The sequence below is a fragment of the Melospiza georgiana genome, chromosome 1, assembly GCF_028018845.1.
Source record: "Melospiza georgiana isolate bMelGeo1 chromosome 1, bMelGeo1.pri, whole genome shotgun sequence".
In the NCBI taxonomy this organism is placed as follows: Eukaryota; Metazoa; Chordata; class Aves; order Passeriformes; family Passerellidae; genus Melospiza; species Melospiza georgiana.
In genome coordinates this window covers 79,126,411-79,149,561 of record NC_080430.1, presented here as the reverse complement: position 1 = coordinate 79,149,561, position 23,151 = coordinate 79,126,411, and the positions used below count along the sequence as shown (strand labels likewise).

Sequence of the window (23,151 nt, the reverse complement as noted above, 5' to 3'; positions counted from 1 at the left end):
CAAATTCCAGACAGATTTCTTCTCTTGCACCTTTCCTAGTGTTACAGATAGAGTTGAACCTTTCCTTGAAAACACCATAAGCACGTTTTGAAAATTCTATGTAATAGAAATACTGAGACTTAGATAAGGAAATAGGAAGGAAATAAGGGCCTGCTAAGGAAACAGAAAGAGGATCAGCAATTTAAGAATACTTTAACATTGAATCATGGTCATAAATATAATAAAAAATTTCATGCTTTAATCCTGAAGAGTGTACCAAGAGAAAAAAAAGACAAAACTATGTGAAAAGAAAAAAAAATACATCTTCAGGGACCTAAATTATAAACTGCAGACAGAGCTTTACTCCCCTGCAATGGGTAGTGAACACAAATCTGCTTCTGCCTCTTCTAGCATGAGAATTTTCAGGGGCTTTACCTAATGCTTAAAATATTTCATAAGCAATGTACTGACTGCAAATTTCAAAAGCTCTGGGGTTTTTATTTTTGGTTTCTTTTTTGACTGAGGGATGGATTTTAAAAATTATTTTTAAAATGTGAAGAAAAACATCCACCTTACAAAAGTAGATGTTGTCCAAACTTTGTCCTTACAAAAATTTGTTGACAAGCAGCACTTGCAGCACTGTCAGGGCACCAGAGGGGCTGGCAGCTTCTAGGGGCCAGGTGACAGGAGGGTCCTAGGATGGTGATGGCAGCCACAGCCTGTTCCACCCCCAAACAGGGGCACTGGAGCAGCCCCAGTGCCAGGCCTTGGCACCTCCTTGGACCTGGGGACAGGCACAGGACCGCCTCAGCCAGGATGATACATTATGACCAATCTGTCAGTTTCTCAGCTGTTTTAATGACCTGGAAAGGCCCGGGGTGGCCTTGGACAGCCCGCGCGTCAAAGGATGAGAAGAGGCTTCAGGTTTTTTCTCGTTCTTCAGTGTTTATTAGTTGTTTATCTAAAAGATTTTCTCTCGGCCCGACAGAGGTCTGCACAGCAAGCCAGCCATGAGCAGACTGCACACCCCTGGGGCGGTCACCTATCTTTATACTCAAAATTACGTATACAATATTTATCAATTTTCCCCAATACCTTTTGCCCTTATTGACCAGTGCACTTTAAGTAATAACAAATCCCAAAGTGCCAACATCACCACAGAAGATGGAGGCTAAGAAGAAGAAGAAGAAGGACAGGACATGCCCCAATTTCTCCATCTTACTTCTCTAGACCCCCCTGTACAGAAATCCTAAACCCTGTGTTTTACACTCTAATTAACTTATCCCTTCACCATTCACCCCAGTGAGATCCTCCCATCCTCATACAGGCGTCGTCTCCCGTGCAGGATCAAAGTCCTGCCACCAGACACTTCTGGCAACATTCCAGGACTCCTGAGCCCCCCAAGGGTGCTCTCGGTCACTCTGCACCTCAGTCCTGAGGTGCTGAGATCCCACACCAATCTAATTCTTATAATAAACCAAACGAAAGAACTAACTCTTACTATCATTCACAAATCAAGTTACAGCATGTAGGTGTAAGTAAAGATAAGTTAAAAAAAAAATTTAAAAAAAAAAATAAACGGAATCCTCTACTGGAAATACAGTCCCAGAGTCACAGGAAGTCTGGTTATAGTCTCTCCTAAATTTTACTTTTAGAAATATGATGGCAACTCATAAAAGCAATTACAAAGGAGTGAATTTGCTGGTTACTGAGTTTGATCAGAGCCTATCTTCAGTCTTAGAGACCAGGGAAAGCCTATTTGTACTGATTCTACTGCTGCTCCTGGGCTTGACATAGTTGGCAAGGGAATGAAAACACACTCCAGAGCACATCCAGAAAAGATGGACACCACCAAGGGAAACGGACTAAATTTATTGCAAGACTTCACGTTCCCCACTTGCACAGGCACTGATGGTGGGAAGGCGGCAAAGGTGAATATTCAAAAGAAAAATATGCAAACAGAGAAGACAAAACTGGAAAATGCTGAATTTTCTGGATAGATCACAAGTTTCTTGGTGTTTTCTGAAAGTAATTTCTTTTTCCCTATCTTGTTAGATATGAACTGAATTATAAGAGTCTCCTGTCGCAGACATCTTGGCATGAAAAATCCTTTCCTTGGGATTTTTCCTCCTGAGAAGCTGAGAGGCCTCAGGAACAAAATGTAAGCAATGGTTATCTGCTGCTGTGGAATGCAACAGGTGCACCTGTGATTGGCCCATCTTGGATGTTTGTAATTTATGGCCAATCACAGCAGAGCTGGCTCAGCCAGAGAGTCTGAGGCATCTGCCTTTGTTATCATACTTTCCTATTCTATTCTTAGCTTAGCTACCCTTCTGATTAAACCTTTTCTTCTATTCTTTTAGAATATTTTTGATGTAATATATATCATAAAATAATAAATCAAGCATTCTGAAACATGGAGTCAACATTCTTGTCTCTTCCCTCATCCAAGAACCCCTGTGAACACTGTCATGGTCTCCAAATGTCATCTTGGTGGTTATGACTGTAAAACTGGTGTAAAATTGGTTTATATAGATATTGTACTTCTTTGTTCATGTATATGGCAAATAGATATGGAGGTTTTGTTAATCTTATAAAGTTTTTGTTCACTTTTTCTTGAGAGGCATCTCAACTTCAGAGGGATTATTTTTTTCTGGTTAAGATTTCTTGAGGAGCATTTTCTTTATACATATTCTTTGGCAAATCATTGTCATCATACTAGTTTTTTGTTCTGTATAGTTTATTACAAGACAAGGTATTATCAGACATATTTATTCAAATTGTCACTGAAAATGTATGCATTGTTCTAAGAGATGAGACGGATGGGAAACCAGATGCATACATATTTATTGACCTAATGCAAATTATTCATGAATTCTGAGAGTAACTATGTTTTTAAATCACAGGATTTGTAAGAATTACAAAATAAAATAAACTTATTAATAAAAATTATATAAAAGAAAACAATACCCTCAGTCACTTTTACATTTGTAATTTCCTTTTCACATGTCTACCACCACTGGTCTTGTCCATTCTAATGTGAATTAATATAAAATATCAAATATGAAAGTCAAAAATGTGACCTCAATGAAGCTTATTATTAAAACTGTAACATTATTAACACAATATTTAGGAAAAAACCTTAACTAATAAGCCAAAAAACTAACACAACATAAATCAGAACTTCAAGAAATTAGATCCTTTAAAAATATATTTAACCAGTGTATCACCAACCATAAGCAGACATTTTAACATTACCTGGAATAGAACCTCAATGACACTTTGCCTCATTTTCACTACCACTGCAAAGTTCCATTGTCACCTTTAACTGCATTTCGGAAATTATTATCCTCAACTATAGCAATATCCATAACAGTTTACAAAAGGGAAAATTAAGCTGGAAAAGGGAAATGTGGATCAAGAAGGAGACATAAGTATGAATTAGGACGCCTGTGACAAAAGGGAAAATTAAGCTGGAAAAGGGAAATGTGGATCAAGAAGGAGACATAAGTATGAATTAGGACGCCTGTGTGAAGTTCAACTTAATACGTGGTTCTATATCTTCATTTCATTTCCCTAGCCAAAATTTCAAGGGTGTGTGTGAGGAGAATTTTTTTCAATGCCTTGGTGATTCTTTCTTCTAGAACTACATACATAAATAATAACCCCTTGTCTAGAAAAACGACCTCTGTTACCTGAATTAAAGTCACCGCCTTTTTTCCCCAACAATAAAGATTGATCTGTTAAAGCATTGTCAACATGTGGACTGGGGCAGAGCCTTTTAACAATCTAGTGCATTAATTTTCTCAGTCAGTGTCCTGCTTCTCATCCCAGTTGAGCTAAAAATTACAGTAATGTATTATTTGCTTTAGGGTGAAATTTTATTAATTCCCTTTCCCTAAAGTTAAACACGTTTTATCACACATGTAATTTTCAAACTTTGTTTGGATGAATAAGATTTCTATGTTTAAAAACAAAGAACTTAAATTATTGGTTCATATCTCCCTTGTGTAAAGTTCAAAGACACAGAGATAAACACATGTTTATAAAAACAGCTCTACTCTGGAAAACAGACATTTTACAGGCACTTGCAATGTAATGTTTTCCTCATATGAAGATCTTTAACTTTTTCTAATAGGTACAGGATGGTATTTTAGACCTATAAAATAGAGCAAACTCCTTACAGCCCTCAATGCCTCTGAAAATATAAATGTGAATGCCAGGAAGTATGAAAAGCCAAGCCTAAAAAATATTAAGATTAGGAACCTTTTCCAATGTCTAATAGAAAGTAAAAGCAAAGACTTTAAATGGTGAACAAAGAGCAATTTTATATCTAAGAGAAAGACTGTAAAAGATGTGGTGACAGAATCTATCCTACATGATTATGGATGTCTCACTACTTTCAGTTCAGGACTTTCAGTCTGGTAACACAAATAAAAACAGTGCTTCACTTGTGTGCTGACCTTGATTGGGATAGATAATTTTCTCCATAGCAGGTCATATGGTCCTGTTTTGGATTTGTGACACAAACAGTGCTGATGACACAGGGATGTTTTAGCCTTGTCAATGAGTGCTTACAGCAACATGGACTTTTCTGCTTCTCAGACCACTCCACCATTGACAAGGCTCAGGGCGCACAAGGAGCTCAGAAGGAACACAGCTGGAAGAGCTGACCCAAGGGACATCCCATATCACATGAAATCACAATCAGCAGGAAAAGTGGGGAGAGGAAGGAGAAAGAAAGGGCACTCAGAGTTGTGGCATCTGTTGTCCCTGGCCACTGTAATGTGTGGTGGAGCTCTGCTTTCCTGGGGAGAGCTGAATTACTGCCTGCCCATGGGAAGTGATGAATCAACTCCTTGCTTTCCTTTGCTTGTGTACATTACTTTTACCTTCCCTATTAAAACGCCTTCATCTCAGTTGCACCACTTCTTTTCTCTCCCCCATTGCATTGTGTGGGGAGAGACTAAGAGGTTGTGTGTGGCTGAGCTGTCTACTAGGCTTAGCCCAGATGAAGATATCATGTTTTAAGTGGAAAAACATGTTTGTGTATTTACAGATGAAAGATTAAAAATATATACACACGTAAATAAAAGCATGTCTACCAACAAAAGGAACACAGTACAGTAGTCGAATTCAATCTCCAAAACACAGGGTTCATCTCACAGGAAAAGTAAAACAAGATTAGAACATCAGGCAATCTTTTTTTCCCAGTTTGATGCGTCTTATGCTTGTCATTTTTAACTATATGATGAATGCTGGGAGAGAAAGTATTGGTAGATATCAAAAAAGGAAAATACAGTGCCAGAACACTGTTTCTGATGAGTGACCAATCCATCCTGTGCCCTCCAAAGCCTGCTGCACAAAGTTTCCTGTAGGTGGATGCCAAAAATTGCATAAGGATATATAAGAAGGATGATATACCCCCAAATATCAGTAATCCTAAGAGTAAATGAGCTAGATTGAACAGAACATTCTGCCCCTCCTCTTTGTACACTTTTGATTAGAAAAGGACTTTCTGCATTGTTTCCATGATAACAGAAAACAAGGTCTAAACAACAAGGTTTTTAGTCGAACCAATGCCCTCACAAAGTCTCTAACTGTACCAAAATGTCGTCCCCAGAAACCTAAAAGAAGCAGTAGATTGTTCTGCTGTCTGATGGCTTGAGTTATTCTCCAAATGACTCTTGGGAAAACAGTAAGAGTATATCAATATTTTGAACACAAAAGAAAACTGTGAGAATTAAGTCCATTGTTCAGAGAAGTTTTTTTTTAAAGTGTCAAAACTGTAGGTGTAGAAAATTCAATATTTACTTTAAACTGAAAGCAAAAGACATTACAATATTTACTCTTAGCTTAGAGCTGACAGATGACACTCTCAAACAAGTGTTCATGAGAATATTTTTAGATGATGCATATATTTCTGTTCCTGTAGGAATGGAGGAGTGCACTGTACAGTACCTGGTGGAATTAGAAAAACAAGGTAAGACTCTTTCAAATTTTGAGTATGAATTCCTAGTGATCCTCTTGTCAGTGAAGTGCAGACATTGGAAAAGGTCTACACTAGAGATGTAATTTCTGTTACAACATTTCAGAAATTCCTTGAGGGAAATCAAACCTATGTAAACCTGAATATGAAATACAGTTATTAGAACTTCAAGATAGAATTTCAGTACCTATGCACAAAATCATGTTATTTTAATCCTGCACACTTTTAGAAAAATGTAACACTCATTACAATAACTAAATTTTCAAACTGATTCTTGACTGTGACCTCCCCTTGATACTGAGTAGAAACCAATAACATATAATGGAGTTATCTCCAATAGCTATAAATAAGTGTTCTGCAATGCAAGAACATTTAAAATTCAGAAATTTCAACACAGGCATTTCTTTATCTAGCTCAAGCAGAATGTGTCATTATCAAAATTTTATGCTTGACAACCTTTTTGGTGAAGATTTTTTTCTTAATATCTAACCTAAACCTTGCCTGGCCACTTTGTGGCCTTTTTTTATTGTCCCATGACTTGTTACTTGTGAGGAGAGACAGACTTCCACCATGGTACATTCTACCTCCTTTCAGGCAGTTTTAGAGAGCAATCAGATTTCCTCAGATCCTCCTTTTCTCCAGATAGAGCAACACAATTTCCCTCAGCTGCTCCTCACAACACTTGTGCTCCAGACCCTGACCCGTCACCAGCTTCACTGTCCTTTACACACATGGTGTCCAATTACAGTTTAAAACCCCACCGGCAAAAACTGTAGGTAGATGAGGCAAAGTACCCTATAAGATGTCTACAGGAGCCTGGGAACTGGCTGTGGTGCCCTTAGTCATGGATTTTTGGGCATTGTCATAAGATATTCCTTCAGATCAGAAGCATTCAACCTATGTTAGATACTGCTATGGCACTGTAAGGTCGTTTAAAAGTTATTGGAGCCTCTAAGCAGAAAGCAATCATATTGCTAAACAAATTTCATTTTCACATTCACTTAGCAGTCCAATATGTACTAACCTGCATTTCAGCAGGGAATGACTAAACCCAGTAAACATGCTCATTAAAGAGATGTCACTAAGATATTTCAACTAAAAAAAGTAAGAATTCTTCATAAGAAAAATAGGGATGCTTGTTCAAGAATGTGGCAGAAATTGATTTTTATAGTATTTTCTTGTGATATCATTTTCTATGTGTGCAGGGACATAGGGTCATGAAATATCATTATTTCAATTAGGACAGTAGATTCTTATCTGGAATACCATGACAGGCTGTTCTACTAAAGCATAAAAAGAGTGCTCTTCTTTTTTGAACTGGAAAGTTTATTCAATTTACCTTTATATAAATTATCTTGTCAATTATAAGGAGATGCAGTGGGCCTTAATTCATTAAATTAATTATTGATATCTCACCTCTAAAAGAATTTTAATAGACTAATAAATTATATTTTTAAGTAGTCATGCTTATTTAGCAGTACTGAACTTGAGAATAAGTTGATAAACAATATATTTTTCTTGTTTTGCAGAGGAGTACACATGTAACTTTTAAATTACACTCTAATAATTATAATGCCACAAAACCTGCCATTCCCATGTGAACCATGGCCAAGAACTTTAAAAAAAATGCATAAGAATAGTTACAGATGTGGACAAAAATCTTGAACTTACAGGATGGGTAATTGGTGTTTATGAGGCTCATCTCTATGTTTGGAAGCATCTATTCAGCCAGGGACTGTGTTTATTTGCATTTGTATTGTGCTCTCAGTCGGGAACCAAACTAGATAATCAGTGAGTAGGTAATTTCTCATAGGGATCCTTGAAGCTATTGTTCATATTTTGTGAAGACAGAAAGCAGAAGGAGATTGACACTCATCTCACACTTCATGATTACCCCAGACTAATTTGCAGTGACATTCTTTGGTAAATAGAAATACATATTTCTTTACTATTTAACATCTTAAAGTAAAACAAAAAACCAGACAATCTAATACATGACTAAGATCTTTGTAGTATTGTTGATGCAACAGCAGAACATTATAAATACAAATACTAATATCTGAGGTTTTTTCCATATTCAATTCAATGACAAATGAGTTTTCTGTCTTGCCAGTATCTACACTTAAATTCAAAACTGCAATGAATGGAGTTTTTATCCCTTTTTTTACAACAGTTGCAGCAGAACTGCTGATTTGAAACGACATGCCCTACACATTACTTTGCTCTGTATATGTGGTTCAGAAAGATGGATGTACCTACAAAGAGCCATGTGAAACTAACATACTCCAAATAGCATTTACCATGTAAGCAGTCAAATTGGACTACAGGTTTCTCTTTCATTCCCAAAGCATGTAGCAATAGAAAGTGTGCTGCTATAGCTGTGACTGAAAGCACATAGTCTAACTTGAGGTTTCCTCAAAAAACAGAGCTCCTGGGGCTTGGTTACCAGTCAAATGTTGGCTGCTGCTGTTTGATGAGCCACACTTGACATGAGCAAAGAACAAGCAAGGATCGATCCCAGATCAAGTTTATGGATCGAAAGACCTCATGATTTGGGAAAGGTGGAATATTGAATTTGCAGTTCAAACTCTCCAGAAAAGACTTCGTGTGTATTTAGGCATTTCAAAAGATGCTCAAAATTTGAAGACAGGTAGTGGAGGGGATGCATATGTAAAAAGGTAGGAGTAGGAGAAGGGAGAACCATATTAAAACACTAAGTATCTGAATAAATTATTTGCTCCCCTGTTAACTAAAAACTTAGCTTTTTATTTTCTCTTTACAGAGAATTTAATGATACTATAAAAGTATAAGCATTTAATCTTTTCTAGGGTTCCCTGAATATTTTGATTTAAGAAAACATACAATCTTATATGAATAATCTTTGCAAATATACATAAGATCTAGACATTTACACCTTCCCTCTCTTTTGCCATAGTTGTTAGAACATTCTTATTTATAAAATTTCAGCTGAGAGCTTTGCTGCAGATGGGGAGGAAAACAAATAGTAAACACTAGAGGCTATTGCAGGTAATTTTTAATTACATAACTAGTTACTATTACACTCCGCAGATAATTACCAGAAGTAATTAATAAACACAAATAGAGAGCAATTAATAGAAAGCCATCAAAGGATTTTGAAAGTCTTAAAACTTTAGGTTATGCATGGAAAGTAGTTTTGACATTCACAGCCAAAATTACATAGTTGCAGCAAATTTCTATGAAGAGAATTCATGACTTTTCCCCAGAGGAAAACAAAACAAAAAACAGGTCTTAGAGCAAATCAACTGATAAACTAGATTGCTGGCAGCCTGATGGAGATGAGGTTGCTGCACCTTCCTATTTTTAATCCACGATTTAGAAGCAATGTGAGGTCACGCACTGTTCCCACAAGGCACATTCACAGATGCAATGCGCAGCGGGTGACACGCAAATGGGATGGCTCAGCACTCAAACACAAACAGCACAAACAGCCTCATTCTCCTCCAGCTGACCAGAAGGAAGGATTATTTATAATTGGAAATATACTCACAACCCAGCATGGATTGCTCCTGTAACTTGCTATATTTGGTCTATCCAGTAGCCTTGCACTTGGCGTCATCTGGACATCCAGCTCTGGGGCCTTCAGCTGCCCCCCAGCTCCAGGTACACACCCCTTTTTCATCCTGCACATCGTCCCACATCTCCACTCACAGCAGTACACTTATTGATCCCTCACAGCCTTACACACTGAGTACATCCAGTAGCAGTACCTGGGCCCCTTGGGCACTCAGTTCCCAATGCCATCCAGCTGGCTCCTGGCTCCCTGGTCTCCCCTTGCCTCAAGCACAGAGATACACAACTACAAACAGGACTAGCAAACCACACACCACACAGTTGCTCTAGACTGGTCATGGCTCCTCCAACAGCTAACTCCTGAGCTTTCTGGTCTGGACATTGGGCCAAATGGATATCATCACCCAAACCACTCATCCAGACTGCTGACCATGTAGTAATACCATACTGGCATAGACACCTGTGTAATACACCTACAGTCTGCACTTTCCAGTTTGCTGACACCAGACACCCACCAGACCCCTTTAACTCATTGTCCTGCTCCAGCTGCTAGCACTTAAATCTCCACTCACACACGCATGCAAGAGAGAGACCTTTTACTCAGGAAATGGAGTTGGAAATGGAGCATAATAAAACACAGAACAGACTGCTGATCCAGGGCAGGGCATGGCCAGATAACAGTGCTGAGCAAAGCCTGTTTGCATATGGCTGGCCCCTTTTATCCTCTTACCTCTCCATTCTCTCTTGCTTTTCTCTCCCCAGTCGATCTCAGTCATCCCTTTCCCTGTCCATGGTCCTTCCTCTAGATATCCAAGAGTAAGTCTGTACGTTCCCATAATCTGCATCTCATAATGTGTCCCAGAGCCCTGTAAGCAGTAACTTTCTCAGTAGGAAGGGTGGTCAGGGCAGTGTCTCTTTTTGGTTCCTCCTGATGGGTTTCAGAACTGGTCCATAGGGTTGAGGTTGTCCTGCGTCAACCCTAGGAGGAGCTCAGGCTCCAGTCTACTTAGGGCAGGAGTTTTACTCTCCCTGAACTGCTCCTCTGCCCCATTTTGTGTGGAGAAGAACCTTTTATCAGGTAAGCTGACAAAGCTCTGCTGCCAAGAACACTTTTCCTGCTTCAGAGTTTGTAATTTGGTGCTGTTGCTTTATTATACTTTAAGTGTATGAATTCTATAGCCTTATTCTATAATCTTATTTAAACTATTCTAACCTAGACTTCTAAAAATCCATAACTTTTATGTCTTCAGATATTAAGTTGCTTAAAACCAAGTATAGGCAGTACTAAGCTAGAAGTAGCAGACTTTTTAAGATTAGTATTCACATTAGAGCTTGATCTCTATTTCTGATAGCTTCAAGAAACTTTACTGATCATGACACCAGGCTGCATAAACAACCATCAGTCATGAATGTTGGGACTTTTCTCTTTGCCGTTTTTGGACCTCTTTTGTTGTAAAGGAAGCCTGTGCATGTAAGTGTAAATTCAGAAGACTTCCAGATAAAGTATAGTTAAGCTAGAATTGAACAATTGAGGCACTAGGAAGAAAGGCAAAGAAATGCTTGAAAATTCAGAAAAGTGATGCTTTAAACAAGAGTCTTAAACCCCAAAAGTTCAAAGTGAAATTTTACAGTGAAAAATGCTATTCATCAAGAAGTTCTCATCTTTCCCAATATTCTTCTTCCCATTTCATCATGGCAAATTAAATTAACTGCTGTTCTGCAATTATAAAAAGGCAACGTATAAAAGCAAAAAGCTTCCTCCTGTTTTTTCACTGTCACACTATTTATCTCATTTTCACTTTTTCATAGACTATGGTATGAGAATAATTTTCATATTCTACACAAATATCAAAAAGAGTTTGAGTTCATAAAGTGTTATTAAATCCCTGTCAAAAGCCTAAGGCTTGAGGAGTGAAAATACACTACCATCTGTTGTTTCATTATACATACAACAATGCTATTTTTTGTGTGATATAGACTTGATACAGAGAATTTCCATTATGATTCCTCACTGACTGAATAGCAGCTCCAGACTACAAGGTCTACACCATTACAAAAATAAAAAATGCAGGTTATTGCTTCAGAGTGCCTAAACGGTTTTAGAAATATGAACTAGTTATATTTCTAAGGGCAAGAAGAATGTGAGGACTGTACCACAGATTTTCCATTCCAGGCCTTTCTTACATGACCCCCCAAATTTATAGAAAATTTTAGCTTGAGACAGACTGTCCTCTGAGGATCAGGGAGTTTGGTCTCCTTATCAAAGCAGCACTAACCTCAAAGCTCTCTGAGACGGCACAGATACAATTCTCTTGTAGTGAAACCAGGGTACATCTCCAGGTACCACAGAGACCAGTGTACACAAGTCAAGCAACATAAGTGCAAAAACAGTAAAATGGAAACCATTTACACTACAGTTAATTCACTCCAGCACATTTAAAAAGTCATTATTATTCCCTACAGTTAACTAGGGAAAACTACACTGTTCAGTGTGCCTTTTTTTCCCCCCCTCAGTATTAAAGCTTTGATATAGACAGGGAAAAACAGTCAAAAATTTAAATAAAAATATACTCTCTTAAATTATATTTACCAATTATTGAAGACTTCAAATACACACTTAAAATGTATAATCATGTTAAAATCGTTATCATAATAATGCTCTTCAAAAAATCACAAACTAATAACAACTCCCATCCCCAAAAGAGATTTTTTCCTCTCTTTAAATAAAACAGTTTGGATACATTATACATGACTTACACTTTGTGGGAAAAAAAAAAGGTGATGCATAGAGTTTAAGCATAAATATTTAAGTTCATTATACTTCTCAAAACCTAGAATGAATTTTCAGTTAAATGGCAGTCCTGAGGTTTCATAAAAACCACAAATTATAACAATTTATATTGGCAAGTGTTGAAGCATACATCCAATAATCCTCCCAAGCCTATCCTTCAGACAAAACAAAGCATTGAAAATCATGTGTTAGGCATACTTGAGTCACTTCCTAAACAGAGGCTTGAAAAGATGAAAGAGTGCTATTGCAGTTTGGCTGAATGTTTCACATCATGACATGATGCAGAATTAACTCTGTACACAGCAGGCTCATTTTAGTGCTCAGCAAAACATAGCAACTTATAAATTTCATAGTGCTAAAGTAAGAAGCAGCCTCCGAAAGCACTAAGAAAAAAGTCCACATATCTGCATTGTGTACATTGCATTTCACCTACCAGACTTAAGTAACTGCAACATAATAGCTAAATCATTTTAACAGAAATATAAAATAACCCACCTGTTTTGGGGTCAACAGAGAAATATGGCTGTCCCTGAAGAATACTGTACACTACTCTGGCACTGTTTCCATATGTGGGGTCATCTGCATCTGTGGCTGTCACCTGTAGAACAGACGTACCTGTATACATAGGAAAATAAACATTAACTTGCAATAAATAAAATTTTCCAACAAATATTTTCAAATACATTTTAAAAAGCTCCAAAATCCCCACATTCTAAAAAATAAGAGATTAACATCATGCTGCCATTATATAATTTTTTAAGGAAAAATAATTACACCAATTTGAAAAAAAATTGTCTTTATAGTTGTATGCGTAAATTGATTACACAAATACAAACTTAAACAGAAATTACAGAGATATAAATATAAACAGTAACTATATATTACACATATTTACATATGTTCTATACACTTAGATCACAAACTTGGATATTGACTTCTAAATAACAGATTTATGGACTTCAGGATTATCTTTATCCGCAATACAAATTAATGTTGAAGTATTAAAAGTAACTTGTAAAAATGCCCCCAAATGAATAAAAGTTGCTAAATTAATATAAAAATTCAGCTATTAGAAGGCATCAAAGATGTGAAAATGAAATAACTTCTAGAACCTGTTTGAGGATGCAAATTAGAAATATGAGTTCAAAAGACAATTATTTTTTATGCTAGTAATAAAAACCACTAGAAGAATAAAATCACAGTTTCTAGCATATCGCTAGGTGGGATAAGTTAAGACTAACCCTTTTGAGAAAATGAAATGCATAAGTACTGCACAGCTGGAATGGAGACAAGTGATTTTTTTTCATTTTAGTGTATTTTTCAAGGCATGTAATGATGAATCTTTGCTATCACTGCCAAACACTTCCCATAAGAAATCAGTGCATGTAAGACTGTGAGTTAATAAAGGCTCAGACTTCATTCTATTTGTTTATCTTTATGCAGACACAGCTTTATACACCTCCTTGGTCCAGCATTAAAATACCATGATAATAACAGAACAGGCTGCTCTCACATAACTCTGCATCTGAAAGCAGATTCTCATCTAAATTAACCCCTGAGGTATCACATCAACTCTGAGGTGTTCAGTTTCACATTTAGTGGAGAGGAGAAGTGTGTTTCTGAATTGAAACCCTTGATCTCCTTCATTTGTTGCACTTTGATTTTCCTTATGGAACTGTTTCAGAGCATGCTACCTAGATTTTTTCAGATGCAACTAAACCAGGAGATGTGCTTTAGCAGCACATCTGATTTATTCTGACTGCTAATAGGCACATCATCTCAGAGACCAGGCAAGAGCTAATCTAAAGCAAGATTTCACAAATATATGTGGCACAGACATCAGTTTCTCCGTTCCAGTTGTTCAGCCTCTTAGATCAATTTCCATTGCACAGAAACATTTGTTAATGTGCACATCCTCAGTATGCACTTGACTTAGAGGTATGCAAAGTCATGGAGACTCACTTCACCATACAAACCTCCACAGATTTGGTTTCTACCCTCTTTGAAAACTCTTCCTTCACTTTTACCATGGTAACTTGGACACCATGTTTGTATCTCTACTAGGGACTTAGTAAAAGTGTATGTAAGTGCTCTGCATACTAAAATACAGTGTCTCCTGCTCTCTGAAAAGCCCAAATGTATTCAGTCTCACAAATAAATGTATTAACAAACCAAGTATAGGGATCCTTGCATGATTTTGAAGTGGAATACTGTAATAAAATCAAGCTGGAGCTAGCTGTATGTTCACAATTATTGAGATGTTAATGGTACAGGTAACTAAGCTACTGTGTTTGTGTTCATGCGGAAAGGTAAACAAATGTGAATGAAAGTTTGTGTGTTTTTTCTTAAAATGTTCCAGAAATCAGTTCAGGCCTATTTATTTGCTATCTAAACATAAAAAAAGAGGTCACATCCAGGAGCAGACATTTCCTCCTGCTAGTCCATGACATTGGAATGCTGTAATGATATATTTCTGCAGCCCAGTTTGCAAATAATTTCTAGCTTGAGAGGAACTTGTATGGTTCAATCTTGTGGAATCACTGAAGATTAATAGTTTATGGATGCAGAATGATTTTATTTTGTAGTCATTTAAAGCAAAAGCATATCTATATCCATTCAACTGGTGTAGTCAGTCACCTACCAGAGTTTACTATCCAGAATGCTGGGCAACCTCTGTACCTTTTTGTCTATACTTTTTCCTTTTTCCAGGAAAACGGTTGCCAACAGTGTGAGTTTCCATTAGCACTTTTCCCCAGAATTCTAGGAAATCAAGATAGATCTTGAACTTGATAAAAGTATTTTGGTTATTTCAGAAGAAAAAAAAAATCAGAAATATTGTTTTTTCATAATTCTCTCCTTCTTTGAAGACTTTCTTCTCTCTCCTTATTTTAAAAGAATCTTAGCACTTGTATAACTCATTGATGTGAGAGAAAAGAAACAAAATGAGTGAAAGGCAGCATCTGACACAAGCAGCTCACTGGTCTTTTTAGCATGAATGGAATGCCATTGTATCCAAAATTTGCCACAGTGATTTTTCTAATACAACTGTATTTCTCTCCCATGAGACACCTGATAATAGCAATTTAGCATCAAATAGTGGCAAAGTGTTCTCTTTCTACCTAAAAGAACCCTTAGAATCTCAAATTTTAACTCAACCTCCCACCCTACCTCAAAATCGCATTCAGTGGAATGAAGCACTTGAGAAGCTTAACTTCTTCACTATCTCACACAAGCACACTCAGCATTTTATAAGATATCCCCACACCAGCCTTTTGCCCAATTCTTGTGTGATTTGCTGAGCACCGAGGAAAGGCAGTTTGTGAAAGCTGCAGGTTAGAATGCCTTTACAAAAAAAAAAAAAAAAAAAAAAAAAAGGGTACTTTCAAAGTTAGTTTCATTCAGGCTCATCACGACAGGTAAATCACAATTCTGGATACATTTGTATCATTTAGATGCAGCATAATTTTTCATTTTTGAGCTAGGTGTCATTAAGGATTTACATAGAGAATTACACAGCAGTGCTCTCTTGCTATTTTAAATGTTAAAAAGTCAAAAAAAAACCCCAAAAAAAGTAATCAGCTACAAAAGATAAGGATCCAATTTCTCTGGACACCACAGGAGAAATATGAACATCAGACCCTTACCTTCTATTCTTCCTTTACCAACTTACTGCGAAAATTCCTGTCAAGAAAGTTTTCCTATGAAAGAAGTTTGTCACTCCAGTTAGGAAATAAAAGTGACGTTTTTTGCCCAACTGGAGTCTCTGCTTATTCAGAGTACAACTAGCATTTCATATGCTCTCCAGCTACATTTCAGAGCTTACATTTTGGGCATTCTGTTTTCTTAGTTAATGCTTTATAAAGAGTTGTAAAAGATGTCTCTATGGTCTGAATACCACTTTGTATGTTTTTATTTTTTCCTAGTATTAAAAAATAATAAAATTATTGAAATGGGGAACAAAATTGTATTTTATTTCAAAATATCTCCATTTGGTTTTTCTCTTTTTTTTTAAATATACAGTTTGCAAGAAAAAAGTTTATGAAGTTGTATTTTCAAGAAAAGCTGAAAGGGAATACTGTAATTTGTCTCTCTGAAGACAAATTTTTGATTTTTAATGAGGCAGTTCCATAAAATATGTCTGTTGAGAATACTTATGTAAATACTTATGCATTACTTTTCATAGTTTTCTATACTATTGAATCTCAAATGGATCAATATTTAACAAAAAATTAAAAGAAATTATAAAAAGGTGATGTTTAATAAATGCAGGGATAGTATGCCTAACTAAAGGAATTTTTAGTACTGTCTGAAAACACTAAAAAGTCAACAAAATGTGATTTAACTTCACATTAAAGAAAGTTAAATAGGCATTTCTAATAAAAATCATATTTATGAACAACATTGTCTTCCAGATTATCTGAAATTATGGCTACCTCACACTGGAATACTCTCAAAAGAAGTTTGGAAATATATACTCTGCCTATTAATTTCTTGAGCAGAATTTATTGAGAATACCTTCTTATCAGAGGATCACAGAATTCTTAGGGTTGGAAGCGTCATCAGGAAGTCATTTAGTCTCACCCCCAAACTATCTCTGCATTAAACATTTCCATGGAGATTTTCACTCATTTTGCAGCGTACAACACATCTGAAAGTATTTTACTGACTGAAAAATATTCTTATTTTCTTTAATTATATAAAGATGAATTTCATAAACCTTAAAGCAGACTACAGAAATCTCAGTGTAACTGAGTTTTTCACACTACAGAAGAAACAATTTCAGATATAAATTTTGGTTCTTGAGCCAAATTTAATGGAAAAAAATCACTGAAGGCAAGAAATAGACATTTTCTTTCATCTCTCCCAGAATAGTACATAAACCATAAATAGTATGTTTATTTTGTGTCACAGTGAAAACTGTGGTCTAATAATTGCCAAAAACAAATTAACAAAACTTTTCTCTACTCACTTGTCAGTGACTTGAAAAAGAAAAGCTATAAAGGTCTTAGAGCTTTTTCAACTAAATTCAGTTCAAGTCGTGGGGAAAATACCAGCTAGGATCTTGAGGAGACAAACAAGAACCTGCTTCTGAAACTATACAAAATAATGGAGATCAAAAATAATGCCACTTAGCATGAGAACTGCTGCAGAGAGACAGTACCTTAGAAAGATCTTTAAATGATAATATAAAAATGAGAAGATATACTCAGAGTGAGAGCTCCTTAGAAATTCACAGAATAACATCAACAATTTCAGTTATGTATAGACTCCACAGTTAAATGTCAAAAACTATGCTAATTATAGAATGAATAAAAGTGACAGAGGTATCTGCATCATTTGACACAAAGAATGCATCCTGTGGAGGTAGTAATAGAATTAGTCTTCCTGAAATTGCAGACAACAAAAATGCTTTCAGAGAGAGGAGAAAAAAGAAAATAGAGATAATAAATCTGCAATGAAAATGTAATGTATACCTACAACAGAATGCCTGTATGTTAGGATATGAAAATTCAGGTTTATTCACACAACACAAAAGCCTTGTGAAACAGATATTTTAATGATTTGCCTCAGGTACAACCAGTAAAGTATTTTATTTATAAAATATTGTTGTTGTTTTGGCTTGCTAATTTAAAATTTGATTAATTTTGAGGTTTCCTGGTTAATGTACTAGTGAGTGTGTTGGTTTTCAGCATCAATATCAAAATGCCTTATGCAAAACATAAGCATGAATTCTCTGTTTTACTAGTAAAACTTCATTGGTTTACCATAATCAACCCTGTTTTACAACACAAAATACCATCCCAGACTATTCAAATCATTCTTTGGAAAACAGTGCCATGTATGATGTAGCTGAATAGTAATACCAGATTCTGATTACTGCAGAAATATGACTTACATTTATGGAAAAATGCTCAATATGGAGAAGATGAAAGAAAAATAAAACCTTCATGAATATAATACAAATAAAGAATTATTACATCAGCTACTTTGATTTTTAAGGAAATATTGATCTCTCTTCCATTATCTTTCCCCCAATGCAGAAAATAAAATGCCTCTAAAGGTGAAGGAAATAATCAATTAAAATGGTTTCCATTAAAGACAAAGAAAACCAAAGAAAGAGAAATATAGAGTTACACATTTTTGGAAACAGTTGGTAAAGGAAATTAATTCCTCATTAAGACAGCTTGTGGTGTAATGGGAGATAACTGAGATAAAAGTTTAGATGATACTGAAATGAACTGCAATTCTAGCAGTAAAGCTTTGTGCCACAGTGAATTATCAAAGACAGCTGAAGTGGTTTTGTGCAGAGCCAGAAGATTCTTACTGGAAGCTCTATGCATTCACTGCAGTAATTCACACAAACATGTATTGTTTGCATTGTCCTGGATTTATGATGTTACTCACAGAAATGCTGCACTTTTGTCCTTGTAAAAAATTCTGCTGGCAATTTTCTATTAGAGGAAAGTTATAAACTAACTCCAACAGCAGAGAAGTATTAAATAAAGAAAGCTGATTGCATGATGCAGCACCTCATAGAATAAGAATATCTGAAGGATGTAACAGAGAAAACCAAAGACTGGTATCTTTTTGAACTTCAGTTCACTTTATAAGAAACTTGATAAGTAAATATATGCCTAAAAAAATCTAGGGAACTACTGTTCCTTTGTGTTTAATTCTGTGAATTGCATAGGCTGCTTATGTAAACCTAAGAGAATGCCTTAAAGTTTGCAGTTGAATGAGGATATATGAATACACCTTTTTTCTAGAATGGAAACTACAATTTGCCAAAGAATGTATGTTAAAACATACATTAAAACATGCATGTTGAAACATTCAAGATCAATAGTGACTCTTCTCTTACAACCAGATGTGCGTGTGCATACTGTTTCCTTACTGTGAATGTCACAAGTAACATATGGGCTGTATTTCACGTCTTCTTATCATCTCTTCTTCACATCTCTTAACTCCAATATATTTAACATGCACTCAATGATGTGATGATAACTTTGGCAAACAGTATGTGGCATTTGCACTTGTTAAAAGACTGTTGAATAGCACACTTTGTTTTCCTTACCCATTTCAGACATCTCTGGCACAGTAACAATGTATGGTCCATCTGTAAATTTTGGTGCATTGTCGTTGATATCCTGCACTTTGATAATGAACTCAGATTCGGGCTCGAGTGGCTTGTTTGTCCGTCTGTCAATAGCTTGGGCATGAAGCACGTAGTGTGTCTTCTGCTCTCGATCTAAGCTTTTGGTTGAATGGATGTCTCCAGTTGTGTCATCAATAATAAATATAGTCCCTGCCCCTTCTCCAGTAAGAATGTATTTGACTGATCCATCACCTTTGTCGGAATTGGAGTGCAGCTGGAAAATAAAAACACATAAAAATATATAAAACTAACTAAATACTTCATAAGGTATAAAAACTAAGGTATTACTGTCAGCACCCTCCTATTTTGTTGTGACTTCTCCCAATTCTTGCCATAAATTCTCATATGATCTTTCTGGCAACAAAGTCACTTTGTCGAGGGTAATTTTCCACCCATAGTTAATTTCTTAAACTGGGATTTCTTGGGTTATGCATCCATTCTAGAAAACTTCCCTAAGTCAAGAATATTCTAGTAACTGTGATGGTTTTAGTTTTATTTGGTTTTCATTTTAGTCCTTCTCATGATTATTTTACAGCATTCATTGACAGCATTCATTGCTTGAAATCCTCTCCTAACCACTAAACCAGATGCATTCCCACTGAGAATTGTCTACTGCAATGACGGTAATTCAGTCCCACCTACACTTTCCTCTGTGACCCAAAAGACAACATCATTTACTGTGAAAGGAAACTGCACATTCTGCCAGTGGCAGATGTCTGTCCAGAATTACTCTATTCCACAAGAAAATATTGGCATTGTCTTTAGATTATGTTTGTTAAATTTTAGCTAGAAAGTTATCTAACTTGCTTGTATTTAAATTGTTTGTCATTAAATAATGAAGTTTGACAGGGACTTTCAGCATTTTCATTGTTCATAACACCTTACGCTATTAAATATAAATTAAATATATTATGCTCTTCCTTTAGCACAGTAAAGTGTTATTTTGTTGGGGAAGTGAAGGGTGGGTTGAAAGAAAACCCAGTTAAGTAGATTGGTATGTTAAAAGATAATGTGAAATGGCTTCCCATTGCCTCACTGTTCCTAACCTGACTTTAAAGAATTGCCTGTTTATAACCACATGAACATGTGTTCTTTGATAAGAAAGGATGATTTTTCTAAAAACTGAGTTTTGCGAATTTGTTTGATTTTCATTTGAAACAACTTTAAGAACATAATGTATTTATTGAGGAGCATAATAAGAACAAAGTGATAATGCAGAAATGAACAGCCTCAGGTATTGTGCAGTTATACTGTGATGTGAAATCAGAAGGGAAAGTTTCTTATTTTAAGAAGACATTTTTATCCTTATCCTACTGCCCTGAATATTTTTTAATATCTGCAGTGTGTCATCACAAAATTTTGATATAGAACCTGAGCAAGGCAGAAAGAAAATAACAGATATTTTTAATTCATAAGATGCAAGGTGCTACTTTCCTGTTTTCATTCTCAGTTCAAAAACCATAGAGGGTTGAATAGAAAGGAAATAAGATTTGTGTGGTAGAAAACATCTTTTTTTTTTAATTTAAAACACATGATACAGAGTTGATGGTATTTTCTCACACACAAGGTGTATCTTTTTTTCTGAGTCTTTGTCTTGCCTTTGAAACTATCTGCATTGTCTTTTGTAAAAGCAGTAAGCATATGGTTCTTGATGAGATTTTTAATATTTTTAATAAATTCATGAAATTATGGTGTTGCATATAATTTATATATTTTATGGGAGGGGCTTGGAAAAGGGAAATTTATAAATTGAAGGTTTTCAACTCATAAAAATTTCAGCACAACTTCAGTCAATGCACTTTATACTTACCTGAGTCACATGAAGATCTGACTGAATAACCAACACAAAACTGGGTCACTACTGTGGACCCTTTTTATTCTTTTCTTAAGTCAAAAAAAGAAAGAAGTAGGAAAAGGGTCTATTTGTTTGGCATGTTTTTATAGGGCAGCAGAACAGTCTTACACATTTCATTTACAGTAGTCATTGGCAAAATTAATTGCTTCCTAGCCTCAGAATACACTGTATTAACAAAGGAATAATTCACTCTATATAAAATACCAAGAATCCAAACTTCTTACAGTCTAAATGTTATTTGAAGTGATTTATTTCTAAAAGCAAGAGTAGTGGGTATTCTGGTATTCTAGAATAGCTTTACTGATACTTTAATTTCTTAAAAACAATTAGCATTGTAGGATCCTTTTGGGATAAAATGAGCCCTCAATGCTCGGGATTGCAAATGCCAACAGTAAAATTACAAATTTGAAAAGTTTATAAGGAGCTCAAAACTAATCCAAACTGAAAAAGATCTGAATATTTTCCATCATACTTCTTTCCTTTTGCCTCTACAAGGGATATATGTAAAAGTATATTCAGGTATATCAAATGGAGATCCCAGAAAAAAATCACTGCATCTATAACTAGAATTATGAACAAATGAATCAATTAAAAAATTGCCTGGTAAGTAATACACAGAATAAGGAATTGCTGTAGAATATAAAAAGCAAGGTTCTTCAAAACACCAAATATGAACATAGGCATGCCATTCCAATCCCATACTGCATAAAGGCACATTCAAAAATTTGCTATGATGGCACAAAATGCATGGACCATTTCAAAAATTAATAACATTGGCTATTATTTTTTTATTGTGAAGAAATCACTCTTTACTTGTCATCAGTGAAGAAAATACAGATTTATTTTGAGTCAAGGTTTTTGCATCTAAAAGAAAAGTTAGGAAACACCAAAGATACTCAGCTGCTTTCATGGTCAACAAATTATTTGCTAAGCCTACTAAACATTGTGTTACTCAATAAACTTCAACTGAAAAATATAGGCAAGAGTATCATGAGAATAAACTATCTGCATATTAATAATCACTGAAAGCCTTCCATTTACATTTAGGAATTTTAAACTGCAGTTGTAAGGCAACAACTGAAAAGAAGTAAAAGCCAAAAGAATTTCCTGCTTCCTTACTTCCAGATATGTCTTATATTGTTTGAAATATAACACTTTGATTTATGCCTTTTAACTTTTAATGCTGAATTTTAAACTCACAAAGGAGGATTTTGCATAGCAAAATGGTATTTTCTTTGTCAGTTGTTTGTATTTCAGTTTTCCTGCAAAGTAAAGATTAAAGAACTGTTTGTCTTCTTTAATTCTTCCATCTTAGTACAAATTGGTCCAAGTGGAAAAATATCAAGACTTCTCTCAAATGCTTATTTGCAATATGTGTTGTGCTGAGAGAGCCCCTGGGAATCTCAACTTCAGACAATGTTTAGTAGATTAACTAGAGATTTATGTCCCTGAGCATGGTGCACTTCTCTCTCTTCTCTCTGCACTATGAAATCATCTCTACAACAAGAGATTTGCTCCACAAAAACATTTCCAAATAGAATAAATGTTATTCACCTCTTAGGTTACAAATACATGGTTTGGGAGAGTATATTTCTGCAGTGCTGCCCATAATAGTTTCTAAAAGACATTGAGGGGGCAAAATCCAGCTGAACAATAGTGGCCTTTCTCTCTGCTTGGAACTGCTATAGCTATTTCTCTTTCAGATTAATTTGGCACAGAGGAGAATGTCACTAAGCAGTACAAATGCAAGCCAACCCGTGTTTTGTTCAGACCCAACTGGTGTGACCTGGGGAATTCTTCTCAAACCAGATCCCTGTAAAGGGTATGGC

The 23,151-nt window shown here is 35.6% G+C and overlaps 1 protein-coding gene across 7 annotated transcripts in view; it reads right to left on the bottom strand.

Moving 5' to 3' along the window:
- CDH18 (cadherin 18) overlaps window positions 1-23,151 on the bottom strand; it is a 229,841-nt gene that overhangs the window by 108,692 nt on the left and 97,998 nt on the right. For all 7 annotated transcript variants that reach the window (XM_058021639.1, XM_058021628.1, XM_058021608.1 and 4 more), the window contains 2 exons: window positions 19,387-19,681; window positions 12,807-12,926 (listed from right to left, as the gene is read on the bottom strand). In XM_058021639.1, coding sequence (XP_057877622.1) covers window positions 12,807-12,926; window positions 19,387-19,681 — 415 coding nt within the window. The remainder of the gene's footprint in view (window positions 1-12,806; window positions 12,927-19,386; window positions 19,682-23,151) is intronic.